At 43.5% G+C, this 13561-nt stretch overlaps 2 protein-coding genes across 3 annotated transcripts in view; both read right to left on the minus strand.

Moving 5' to 3' along the window:
• LOC138211510 (long-chain-fatty-acid--CoA ligase 1-like) overlaps positions 1-749 on the minus strand; it is an 18800-nt gene extending 18051 nt beyond the window's left edge. The window contains exons 1-2 of the mRNA XM_069171461.1: positions 709-749; positions 165-264 (exon numbers count right to left, since the gene is read on the minus strand). The gene's annotated coding sequence lies outside the window, so the exon portion shown is untranslated. The remainder of the gene's footprint in view (positions 1-164; positions 265-708) is intronic.
• Positions 750-1297: 548 nt separating this feature from the next.
• On the minus strand, positions 1298-13392 carry st3gal5 (ST3 beta-galactoside alpha-2,3-sialyltransferase 5). Of its 2 annotated transcripts, none has more exons than XM_069170981.1 (8): positions 12976-13392; positions 11212-11328; positions 7639-7759; positions 5861-6070; positions 5501-5637; positions 5103-5289; positions 3707-3865; positions 1298-2774 (listed from the first exon to the last, which is right to left on the minus strand). In XM_069170981.1, the coding sequence occupies exons 2-8, from the start codon at positions 11241-11243 to the stop codon at positions 2517-2519; spliced, it is 1104 nt and encodes a 367-aa protein (XP_069027082.1). In that variant the 5' UTR covers positions 11244-11328; positions 12976-13392; the 3' UTR covers positions 1298-2516. The 2 variants fall into 2 exon arrangements, with proteins under 2 accessions (XP_069027082.1, XP_069027081.1); XM_069170980.1 differs by having other exon boundaries at positions 12580-13392.
• Positions 13393-13561: the final 169 nt, after the last annotated feature.

A 13561-nucleotide genomic window follows, 5' to 3' on the forward strand; every position in this document is an offset into this window, starting at 1 on the left:
TCACACACACACACTCACACACACTCTCACACACACACACACACACACACACACACACACACACACTCACACACACTCACACACTCACACACACACACTCTCACACACACACTCTCACACACACACACACACACACACACACACACACACACACTCACACTCACTTAAAGAGCTCAACTTCCGGCCCCCTGCAGCATCACGGTCTCCAGCCTGTCTGCGTGACTTCAGGTCATCACGGAACCGTCACAACAAAACACGACACCGCTGAAAGAAAACACCTGAAACAGTAATGTTGTGAAACGGAGCACCTGTCGGACAGACGCTGTGAAGTGAGTCAGACATCAGGTCAGACATGACGTGATGATCAACCGTTAACAACTGACCGAGCAGGTTCCCTCCTCTGTCACGTTAACGGTCAGCTTCAGATATGAACCAGCTGTATGATGTATTTATTCATCTGATCTGCTTGTAAAAAAAAGTGCTTAAAATAAGTTTAAAACGTTGTTCTGTCAACATTATGCTGTTTTTGTATGAACTCCTAAAAAGCCATTTGTTTTGACGGGATCGCTCCGACTTTCGTCTCCGTACTTCAGATGTCACTCCGGTTTTATAACCCTTTGTCGCTTCTGTGAACTAAAAGCTCGTCACCTGTCATCCACCTGCTCTCCGACCGGTAAACCGACAGGTCCCGTTACCGGAGCTCCTTACCTGTTGGCGGCGGCTCGTTGCTGCTGACAGCACCTCGCTGCTGCGCGTTTAAACAACAACTTCCGGACACCACGGAGGCTTCAAAATAAAACCCTTCACGTGTTTTCTGTGTCGCGATAAATTGTGGAAGAGTGAAAGCTCGAAGTGAATTCCACCCAGAGGCTTCTGAAATAGATAAAACATCGTTTTACTCTTCTCAGATCGTCATTCAATTCTTTGAGGTATGTTTTAAGGTTTTTGGACACTTGTTTTGAAGGCGACACGTTGCCAGATTTCCGGTCATATTAAAGTTGAAGTGGCCTCAGGACAATCAAAGGGCCGTGTGGGGATTTTAAAAGATTTGTTCCACTTCCAGCTTCAAGAATAACTGGGTTTAATTGTTGCTTTTCTCTGAAGCCAAACTTTAGGGAGCTTTTTATGTGACTGCAAGACGGGATGAAAGTTCAGGTGTCCATCAGAGTCCAGATGACAGGTGGTCTTTGCCCTGCACTTTACCTGGCAGGCTCCTGCAGCCCATCAGTGTCTCGTCCCTCTGGCACCTTTAACTCCACATCTACAGAACAAAGACTGCCGACTCATCATCCTGAACTGTGGATTCTTTCTGAATGGTACTTTAATGGACATGAAGTGGAGAACTGAGTACAAAAAACATCAAAACTGATGACAAACGTACAAAGCAATTATAATTCATATGAAACAAACAACTCATTTACTCGGTGTAATAAAAAAATAAAAATAAAAAAAAACCTCAACAGTATATTAAATTAAGACTGATAAAAAACATTACAAACAGAAACTGTCCATCTTTCTGAGTTTTTACGTCGTCTCATGCAGGTTGGTGGATTCATCTTTTGGTCACATTTACAAACTGATGGTTTTTTTCTATGAACCTTTCTGGATGTTAAACGTTTCAATGTTCCTTGAATGAAGGAGCATCATCACTCACAACTTCATGAAGCATTAATACATCAACATTTTAACATGTGTGTCCAGGTGTGTCTAGTTTTCATTAACCAAAACAATAACAAAAAAACAAACAAGGTACAGTTGTAAAACAAAATCATGAAGTAGCAGAGAAACTGCTGATGGACCGCTAAACATAAAGACATCTGTACAATTGTCATGTTGCTCTTTTACAATAGAACACAATCATCTGTTTGCACATTTTAAAACATAAAATGAAACTTATTTTTTTATGTACTTCAACTATTTGGAGCCGGTTTCAAATGGCATTGAAGGCATCTTGGACTGATGCAGATTAATAAACATCTCACGGAACAATGAATAAATAACTCATTTTAAAAATGCCTTTAAACCAGTAAAAGAAACAGTTTGGTTCAGTTACGTCTTCTGAGGGACGTTTGGATGTTAATTCATATTCATGACGACTGTCTGAGTTTTAATACCATCGACTCAAGGTTCTGGTTGGGGTCCATCATTTGTAAATATATATATATATATAATCATATCTAAACTGTTCATTACAAATTCTTATTCTGCATTTACCATCTGGAATCATGGAGTTTATGGTTGCTGGTTTCAAAGCATTTCATTGGTTGATGGATGAATGACCGCTGGAGGACACGTGGAGACCAGCCGGCGGATGTTTCTGCGTCTTCCAGAAGCACTTGGTGACAAATATTTCATAAATTACAGCTAGATTTCCTTCCGTCTTTGTCTCACTCCTTTTTTCTTTGTATCTTCCTTCATCCGTGTGTAAGTCTTTCAGTCTTTTCTGTTTTTCAGTATGTATATTGCTCCTAAATAAAGCAGGAACTGCTCTGTGGTCAGGGGTCGGAGGTCGGAGGTCAGCTGGGGCAGGAGGAGCAGTGGATTCCCCCCGTCAGGTCGCTGACGGCTCCCTCTCTCACCAGGCTGTGGAGGAACTCAGTCTCTCGGTCCACGTTGTGCATCTTCTGCTGCAGCATGGCTCTCATGGGCAGCTGGTCGTAGTAGTGCAGCGGCGCCCCCTGCTGGGAGAGGTTGTAGCCGAAGCCCGCCAGGCTGACCTCGTCACACAGCAGGCTGGCGAGACTCAGGGCCGAGACGCCGAGCGTGGGCACGTTCTGCAGACACAAACAAAGAGCAGCCGCTATCACAGACCACACGACAACATGCCGGAAATCTGGTTTTACTGGCTTTATTTCTTCAGTCTTTAGTCTCTCAACAGAGAAACATCAGAAATGTTCTTTCTTTTGTGTTTTGTTTATTCTTGTACTTTCTAAATAAACAGATTCTTTCCAAACAATTATAAACTACTTAAATAATATATGCCCAATTTAAATTTTACTTTTTAACATCAAAAATATAATTAAACCTCTACGATAAAAAAAAAAGATGTTGTTACTAATTTTCAAAGTAATAACATTCATTAGCTCCAAAGTTTATAGGAAACATCAAACCAGCTCAGATTACATATTTCTGACAGCTCAGAGAACTCGGTGTGTAAATATGTTGTTGTTCAGTACAAACATATAAATTATTGTTACTGACGGTGTGAAGAATAAAACTCAGCAGATAAATATTCTGCATCAGTGATCTTAATAAGTGATCTATTAAATCATGAATATAAATGCAGAAACTGTGAAGTTATGGTGTATTTCTCATTTTAAGAGTCACACTGGTTTGGTGACTGTCAGAGCTGCAATACCCCAAACCTAACAGCAGGGGGAGCCCGTCCTGTACAACAAACTGTATGAACACCTGCAGTACAGGTGGAGGGGAAATCACGCTGGACACACTGGACAGAAGACAGAGATCCTCTGTTCTCCAGTCTGAAGAGCGTCTGTTGTTCGGGTTTTAAAGGAGAGCTCCGTAGAAACAGACTACAAGCAGCAGAGTATCGAGTTTGTGATGTTTATTTGAACCCAAATCAACTCCAAATATTCTCAATATTGTAAAAATACACACTTTGCATTGTGTTCATTTTGCAGTCATTTGACCATGACTCTAAAAACATAGAGACAGATGTGATAGCTGCCACGAGGAGTGCGTTTACCTGGTCCCGGCCCCACAGGCGTGCAGTGGGTGGAGGGTACTTCAGCAGGTCCAACGCCGTCTCTCTGATCACATGCGGGTTCAGCAGTCTGAACCTGGCGGGCTGCAGGGGGATCTGATCGGGAACCTTCTGCCAGAAGAAGAGCCAGTCCCACAGAGGCTGCAACACGGAGCACAGCTCGGTTTAAGTTCAAATAAAAACTAATAAAAAGAGAGTGGAACTCAGGAAATCTACAGGGGGGTCAAAAAGTCTGAGAGCACATGAAACATCTGTCAAATGTTCACTTAGAAATAAAAAAAATCACAAAGTCGGAGGATCTAGAAGATAAAAGTAGAAAATGTTGAACTGGTACGAAGGGGGAATTACCAAATACTAAGATAATTAGAGAAATGAATGGTTGAGCTGATATCATTTGTAAGGTCAAGTTTTGTGTTCCACTTCTGTAACAACAATAGGAGGCGCAGGCCAACCTGCACTCACTTGGAGATCATCTTTCTTTCTTCTGTGAGCGGAAACTTCACTGACGGAGTTTGACAGGAGAACTGTGGAAGTTTTGGACTTTACTATAGATTTGTAACAAAGTCCAGTCCGTTCACGGCAGGTTTAAACTCATCACTCACACTTCCACAGTAAAACTCTGCTGATGTTTTGCTGCCATTTATTATTTTTAATTGTGAGCATTTTCACACCTGAACTCTTTATTTTTCTCTGTGGAAAGAAACATATTCTTTAAAAATACTGAAAAACTCAATAAAAAGTAAAGCTATGATCAAACCAAATGAACAGATAAATGTGTTATTGGATGAAAATAATGAGGAAAGGACTCCCGCTCAGGATCCTCCTGTATCCAACACATGTAGTTTGGATCTCTAATATTTGACTTTGATTACAAAAGGCTCCAGAGTTCCACCGAAATTCTATAAAGTGAGATATTTTCAATGATTTTTTTTATTAGCTCCACCTGAAACTCAGCACCTCTAACCTGGAGTGCCGACTTGCAGACTCTGAACCTGGAAGCAGCACTCGTTGACTGAAGTCCATCAACACATCGTAAAAATATTTAGTCATTCAAGTGTGATAATCTGAAATCAGATGACAGCAGCGAGCTGTCTGTGGGAGACCGTGTGAACATACTTGTGTTGGCAGTGCTGCTGCTATGAGGGTGAACAGATCTGGGAGCTGGGTGAGCTGCACACTGTGAATGCAGCTGTACATGTATTATATGTATGATATGTATAAGATGATCCACATGTTGGGATAAAAATAAGTGATGTAGTTCTTTAAATGTATTATTGCAGCATCAAAAGATGCAGTTCAAAGATTTGGAGTGCTTCTTAAAACGTAATGTGCACCAGTTTCAAAGGTTAGTTTGATCGGATCAAACAGCAGCACTCACCACAGGGAGCCCGTTGATCATCGCCGAGGTCCAGCTGATGTCCACGCCTTTATACACCACAGCCACAAACAGAGCGTGCGGGTCGGCGTCGGCCCAGCGGAGCGGCGTGCCCTCCGGGTAACTCATCCTGATGCTGGTTCGGTTCCCGACATCGACGCTGAACTCTCCCAGAGGACCTCGGTTCAACCTGAAGGAGGAAGAGACAAGAGGAGCCACTGATGAGCTGGTTTTCGATGTAAATCATGATGACAACAATCACTACAATCAGAACAGTGTGAGCGGCTCTGTTGTCTCTGCACAGATCTTTTCCTTCCTACTTATCACGACTAGCAACACTGAAAGGGACCATTATATGAAAACCAGGTAAATAAAGCCACATCAGCAGGTTTGTGACTCACCTGATAACGGTGTCAAAGCGGTTGATCAGCGCACCCAGCTCCAGCCCTTTGAGGATGCCTCCGTTTCCCACCACCACACAGCGGTGGCATTTATCCGACGTCTTTCCTGGTCGGGGGGCGGAGTCAGAGGCTGGCAGCTTTCATAAAGAAATCCACAGATAAGAGTCATTAGGTTGGTGCACAAAGAAAAGCCGTGTAGATTCATAATGTGTGCTTGTTTATGGGAAGTTGCACCAGTTGTGGTGTCCAACTGCACCACACTGTAATGTGTGTTTTAAACGTGGCCGGGAACAAACAAGGTGCCATTAAATGAACACGTCTCTCCTTTGAATAACGATGACAGACAGAAACCAGCTTCACCAGCTTCAGCAGGTCCTCCACTTTGCTCTGAAGACCTCGGAGTCCGAACGGCGGCGGATGCAGGAAGAGGTCTTCGGGGAGCGGCGCGTCCTTCCACAGGAAAGGCTGCATCACGTGACCGGCGGCAGGGAGACGACCCAACAAGCTCTTCCTGGTGCCGCCGGAGCGACACGGGCCCTCCAGAACTCTGAGCACGTGTTGGTGGACTCGCTGCAGGTGAAACAGAGCTTGTGAAAAACAAGCAGGAATACAATGACAGGGAGACATTATAGTGTTAAACTCCACCACTGGACTAGCCCGGACCTGTCCCTTCAAGCTTGGACCTGTCCCTCCAGGCCTAGACCTGTCCCTTCAAGCTTGGACCTGTCCCTTCAAGCCTCCTGCACTCCTCCAGTTTAATATAAAACATAATCGTATACAATATAAATAGTAGGGGGTCTCTGGTCCATCTCTCTATCAGTTTGGGGGTCGTTGGCCTGAAACACGTTGAAGACCTCTGATCTAGTTAGAACATGTCTGTTTCCACGTGTGTCTGACATTGACCAACCACACTAGTAATACTGTCCAGTGTTTCATCAGCAAGGAAACAGATCAACAGGAAATACATCTTCTGACAGATTCATGTTGTACGTCAGAAGAACAGCAGGGTTATAACGGGCAGTGAAAAGTTCAGAGCAGTTTAAAAGCGGATTCGTCTGCTGCAGACTGAGTATCCTTCCGTTACATTCTCAGTATCTGTATTATAACAGAAGAGGAAGTTGAGTCAAAAAAGGAAAGTTGTTTTTTCTCCACCCAACAGCAACATGCAGCCTTTTACAGTATAAATGCTGGTGAGAGCTCGTTACTGGGACTGTTGTCCCTTTATTTTTCAAACATGTTACAAATATATAGAAACCACTGTGGAAAAATTAAAAACTGGAGTAAGAATACAGAGACTGTCTTTAAAAAGATGGTTCTAGTAGCTGAGTTAACTTCTTTCATGTTTTTATGTATTAACACAATGAGCTGGACGAGAACTGAGAACAAATGAAGAAGGCAACAACTTCTACACTTATATTGTAAAAAAATGAATGTAGTATTATCATCATAAGCTCTAATTAAACTAAAGAACAAGCAGCAAGTAAACATTCATGTAAAGAAATAGTTCACGTTTTCTTGATTCATTTAATCATAAGCTTCAATAACTTAATATGTTCCCCTCAAATCCTTCATTTCTACCTGGACAACATGTGCTTTCAGTTTCCTGTGCAGCCGTCTGCAGCTGTGAAGTTTACCAGGAACTTGAAGCTGAGAAGATCAATCGATTATCTTTACTTTCACAGGTGGAAAAAAAAAAGTCAAAGTGCACCTTGTCAGATATTAGAAATAACTTACAGAAGTTAGATGGCAGATAAAAGAACTCAATGTTCAGATTTAATTTCTGATATTTTATGAAAGCTCATTATTACGGTTTTGTATTTCTCAGTAATGTAACACCGTGTTAACAATGTTATTCACTGTGTACTTAGTTAACCTGAGACTTAAACCATTTTTGATGCCTTAAAATATATATGAAGTAATATCATGGCTTGAGGACCAGGAGAGACAGATACAATAAAAATAAAGATAAAACATACTTTAAGTCTGACTGAAATCCCAAACAGATGAAAAATTGTGTCGACGCATTTTTCAGATTTCTTTGTTATTGTTAATAATTTTCTTGTCTTGTTCTGTAAACTTTCCTGTGAGAACTGATGAGTGACGAAGATCCTGTTCAGTCGGCTGCGCTTCACTCTCACCTGTTTATGTGCAGCGTTGACGAGCCACTCAACAGGTCTGCTGCTCTCCGTCTCCATCAGGGGCAGACACACCATCACCAGAACCAGCAACACCAGAACCACACCCAGAACCAACACACGCCTGGACGCGCACACACACACACACACACACACACACACACACACACACACACACACACACACACACACACACACACACACACACACACACACACACAGCAAGAGTGGAGATAGGGGAACGAAGATTATGGTTTGAAACACAGAAAAACAAGAGAAAGTAACGAGCTTGCAAACTGACAGCAGAGCAGCTGTCAATCAACAGACCATCTCATCAGAATATTTTATAATAAATATGTAAAGTACCGTGGCGGTTTCAACACGTGGTGTACTTTCATTTCGTACCACGTATTCAAAGTGTCGGAGGTACTGTATCCATGGCGACCGATTTCAAGTCAACAGGCATTGCTTTGCAAGCTGGAGATGCATTGACATCATCAGTTTCACAGAGATGCAACTTCCCCACTGAAGGTTTGAGGACTTAATCTCTTTAACCAGTTCCTTCTGCTGCTGAGGAACATTAAAGAGGTTTGATGAATGCTATTTAACATCACTCCTTAAAAAAACTGTCACATCCTCCTCATGATGCCACAGCAGAGGACATGTCCTCATGTACACCCCCACAAACATGGCCCCATCTCACATCCCGGGACTCCACCATCTCCTCATGTTTTAAACTTCTTAGTTTCTCCTTCTGCATCGTCTGCTCGCTGCAGCTCTTTTACATGAGCTCAGTGCAAAGACACACTTTTAATGTATCCGGTCAACGCTGCCATGACAACTCTGGTGAGAGAGTTGAACCGCTGCTTCCTGCTAACGTCAGACTTTTTAGGGCCCGAGCATCAGTGCTCCTTATTGTAATTCGTAAAAATGTTCTCGGTCGTCGTCGTTTTTCTTCTTACGTAAAGTGATTTTCCTTTTTGGAGGTTTTATCATGTTCAAAAACTCATGAAAGTGGAAACGCATTTGTCTCCCGGTGAAAAATTTCATATTTTGGTGGAGTCGCGAGTGGGCGTGGCCAAACGGCTCGAGAGCGCCCCCTACAGAGATGCCCCGGCGGCCACATTTACCTAAATTCACCAAATCCGGTGGACATGTGTATCACACCTGGACGCACTAAAAAGTTACATCACACCGTTACGCCCACTCGACAGGAAGTCCGCCATTTTGAATTTAGTCGCCATTTTGGGCGATTCTGACACGTTGTACTTTGTCGAACTCCTCTGAGGGATTTTGTCGGACCGACTTGAATTTAGTTTCTATGGATAGTTAACATGTTTGGGATTAAAAGTTGTATAAATAATTTGTTTTCATCGATGTGTGTGCCCGTAGCATGGCGGCCATTTTGAGCATCTCGCCATGAAACTAGGAGTTGCTTTAAATCTTATGTACATGGACCGACCTTCTCCAAACATCACAGGTATGATAACAGCCCCGCCCTGAAGACCCCTGTGGGGGAATATTCACTCATAGTCATAGCGCCCCCTGTTGGCCACTGGAAATGACACTTTTCATACGTTCACATTCTACGTCGAGCTGGTTGATCCCATGAACCTAAAGTCGGGTCACAACAACCTAAACATGTAGCTGATGATATATTGAGACATTCGTTCGACTTCGTCAATGGGCGTCGCCGTGACGATGCGGCAAAGTTGGATGTCTCGCTGTGACACAGGAAGTTGATGTGTAAGGTCAAAAGATGCTTGAAACCTCACAAAACGTGTCACATACGTCCGGCGTGGTGAGACGACACATGTGATATGTGTTTTGCGAGTGGGCGTGGCCAAACGGCTCGCCAGCGCCCCCTGCTGGAGACAGGAAACGAGACAAAAATAGCAACTTTAAGCGGGTATATGTGGTCCCTCGCGCGCTGCACATCGGGGAGATGGCTTTGGGGAGGAGGCGGCACGCCGGAGTGCGAGGGCCCGTACATCACTGCTTGCAGTTTTAATTTTGAATACTTTTGCAGTTGAAAGAAATCACTCGCACCTTAAAGTATTTAACTGATCGGGGCGTGTTTACAGATGAATCACGTGCTTAAACACTTCGGTTGCGTGATATTAGCGACCCAAATGCACTGTGCTCTGTTTCCAGTTGCTGCAGTGTAATGGGTGGAGAAGTCAGGTTAATATACCATAATACAGTATATTGAGCAACAAAACTCTACAACCGCGCCTTCATAGAAACTACCTGACGTCATCCACTGAAGCTCAGGAGGTCAGACGGAGCTCCACATCCCCTTCACCTCTGGTTTAAAGTTGTGTGAAGGAGCACCTTTAATAATAACCACATGGTTCCTGCTGACACGTCTCCACCCAGGAAACATGCTGATGCTGAAACGCACCCCGAACAGGACTCAACGGACCGCTAATCACTGACGGAAAAATGATGTTTTAACAAGCACTGTGGACACACTGAGGTCCCAGAGGTCACTGGGTCACGGCCGCTCCACAACAACATGTTAACAGGGCTCAGATTCTCTAAACCAAATACCATTTAAAGCAAATATTTAAATATAATGTATAATTAAATAAAATGTTGCACAAGTTCAGACTGTATATCCAGTGTGTCTCCAGCTGTAAACACCATGTAAGCTTCAACCATCACACCTGAATATATAGAATATAAACACGCGTCCTACCAGGACTGTAAAGACAACATGGCTCCTGAAGCTTCACCACAGTGTAACTGGCTGCAGCAGAAATCACGCCGTGTTTGTAACAATCAGCTGATGGTTAAAGGAATGCGAGACGTCCTGTTTCTGTTTGTGAAAGCGTCCTGTGGAGGATTGTTTTGTGGAAAGCACTCACGCTGCGGTCGGTCTGGTGGTCAAAACCTTCCATCAACCAGGCTCATTAAACCGGGAGCTGCTGAAGAACATCAGGCTGGTTACTCATTTCAACACATGCTGTTTATTCATCTGCACACAGCACTGCGGTCTCTTTCTAACGGAGGCCAGACACAAAACTGTATGCATCACAACAGAAAGTGCACCAACGTACTGCCAGAAAAGACAAATTCAGTATGAAGTGGGTTAAGATGAGGGCAGAGCAGTTTAAGGAAGTGAAAAATGATTTGCATTTATGAGATTGAAAAAAAAAAAGAAGTTATAAATGCAAAATTCATGTTTGATCGCCAGGCTTCCTCTGTTCTGTGTGTGTGTGTGTGTGTGTGTGTGTGTGTGTGTGTGTGTGTGTGTGTGTGTGTGTGTGTGTGTCTTTACACAACCAGCCATTTATTTGGGCAAGTACAAGACATCGGTTGCAGAGATGGAAACAATTCAACCAAGTGACCTCGTTCCTTCTCTTTTTGGATTTTGACCCTTTGAAACTTTCCTGCGTGTGTTTCTGTACATTTAGAGCATCTACTTCCACTAAAGATGTGAACACACAGAAACCACTGAGACATGAACCACATGTCTTCTCTGTTAGACCTCGAGGCCAGAGGAGTCGTGCGTAGGTTGACCCAGCTGTGTTCCCAGAACAGACTCTTTGTGCCGTGCCGTGTGAACATCACCTGTGTGTCGCCCAGCGAACATGGAGCCTCATGTTGATCTCTTTCACACGGGGTTCTGGGAAGTGTTGTGGTGTTTGTGGTGCAGCCGGCGGCCCTCTGGCTCTCAGGGGTCTCTTCCTGGACAAACAGGGACAGGCAGACACTGTTAACAAAGGTTTGTGTTAATGAGCGCTGCAGCAGCAGTCACTTGTGATTACTTTGAGCCGCACTGATTTTGCAGAAGTGCAAACTGTAATGGCAGGAAACACGTCTCGAACTCAACCTATTTAATGTCAATCCACCATATTACATACAGATGGATCGGAAAACCGTTTCTCACAGTCCCGCTGTGTGCAAATAAAAAGACAACCTGTTTTCATTGAGGATTATATTGCATCCGAAATGGTCATATTTAAAATAATGAGGATACAGTTTCATTATAGTTAATGCCTGCAGATAAGCATTAGAGTACACGCAACAGGGAAATCCTGCTTTTAAAAAAATATGAATAAAAAGATTTAAATGTATTGATGCCTGAAATGTACTTAAAATATGAAAAGTAATAATGCATGAATGGATTCTTTCACTTATATCATTGTTTTATTAATGTATTGTTATTATTGGTGCATCTTGAAGCAATATTTTTTAAGTTGTAGCTGATGAGACTTTTCTGCAATAGCTTATTTTTTTTCATGATGTTCAGATTGTTTTTTTGTCACATAATTAGTCCTAAATTTTAGCATGGAGGTAAAAGTTAGTGACGGTATATTAAAACCACCTCTTAAATACATGTAATTCAGTAATAAATATAACTCATTTTAAACATTTCTAACCATGCAGAGAAGATGGGGGATATTTTGCAGAACTTCTGAATTACCACTGATGGCGCAAGTGTGAACAATAAAATGTTTTAGAGGCAGTCTAAGCTGTAATAATGCATAATTCAAAAGTTAGTTATACACTAAAGTAACTTACAGTGTAACATATATTTTAAAAATAAAATGGACTCGAAGTGCTAAAAAAATAGCATTAAATGAAAATTAATTTTGTTAAGTTCAGTACCAGGAAACAGTTTTTATGTCCATATATTTAATAGCCAACGCAGAATATAATATCAACTATTAATGAACGGTTCCTAACACACAGCAGATGTTTTTGAAGAAGGAATACAAGTATTATATTATAGTAGAAATTGCAACAGAAGTAAAACAAACGTGAGAAAGATTTTCAGTTATATTTGTTGAAATATTAAATATATATATAAATAATCGACCCACAGACCGCCGTGTATTTTCTCAGCCAACTTTACCAGCCGACTCTGTGTTAAATAAAGTAGTGTATATATATATATATATATATATGTGTGTGTGTGTGTGTGTGGATGTTAACCTCCAGAGCTCCTCCAGAACTATGTGGATCGGGTTCTTGAGGAATGGTCAGAGTCCAGTGGACGGTCGGAGCTGCTGCAGCGGGATGTTGGACGTGTTTTGGGGCACCGAGGTGCTCCTTCACAACCGCTCGAGCTAACGTCTTATCAATAAAACATCAGTCGGACCCCGACCCCCGACCCCACTACCCCCACACCGTTTAACGGCTGCTCGGCACCGGAGACAGAAAGGTTTCGGGTCAAACGTGCAATTTTCTGCCATGTTTTGTGGTTCTGGTCATTAGCACGGCGTCACTGCGGAGCCACATATCTTTAAACAGGCCGGCCCGTCAAATTAAACCAACGTCACGCCGTCGCCGAACCGGGTCGTCCCGAAAACGAAAACAAAGAGAAGTTACCAGAACCGAGGAGTAATGGTTGACCTCCGGTCGACGCTGCTTCAGCTGGTGACCGTTAGCGGCTTTTACTGTCGTAGCGGACCCGCGGTCAGCTGTGAAAACCACAACCGTTCAATAACCGCGGTCAATAACAACCTCCAGCGATGAAATGTGCTCTTTGTCCTGCCGTGTACCCCTCCGGCTCCGGTGCTCGTCCTCCCTCGGGTCCCACCGGCGGGTCCCTCCGACTCTCATGACTTCCTTCCAGTGAGATGCGTGTCAACGCGGCAACCTCCCTTCTGCCTCCTCAGAGGTGACCAGCCAATCAGCGGCCGCGACGCGCTCCTTCGTTTCCGCCCTTTCGTAATAAGAGCCCCGAATTATCCCGTTCCTCCCGGAGGAGATCCCGTTTCTCCCGGAGGAGATCCCGTTTCTCCCGGAGGAGATCTCGTTCCTCCCGGAGGAGATCCCGTTCCTCCCGGAGGAGATCCCGTTCCTCCCGGAGGAGATCTCGGTGGGATTCAATTAAACCACCAGAAACCACAAAGGTACGAAAATAAAACCCAGAAGAACCACGACACACAACACAAGTCGAACAACGCCCGAG

The sequence above is a fragment of the Embiotoca jacksoni genome, unplaced genomic scaffold, assembly GCF_022577435.1.
Source record: "Embiotoca jacksoni isolate LCO1_2020_lvr unplaced genomic scaffold, fEmbJac1.0.p SCAF_5, whole genome shotgun sequence".
NCBI classification, from domain to species: domain Eukaryota; kingdom Metazoa; phylum Chordata; class Actinopteri; family Embiotocidae; genus Embiotoca; species Embiotoca jacksoni.

What these genes read in the sequence shown, in the direction of transcription:
- st3gal5 (XM_069170981.1), bottom strand. Translation starts at nt 11,243, where the DNA reads ATGAGGCTCCATGTTCGCTGGGCGACACACAG. An exon ending in TCAACGCTGCACATAAACAG is followed by an intron (nt 6,071 to 7,638) that starts GTGAGAGTGAAG and finishes TTTCACCTGCAG; the next exon opens with CGAGTCCACCAACACGTGCT. An exon ending in TGATCAACGGGCTCCCTGTG is followed by an intron (nt 3,866 to 5,102) that starts GTGAGTGCTGCT and finishes TCCGTGTTGCAG; the next exon opens with CCTCTGTGGGACTGGCTCTT.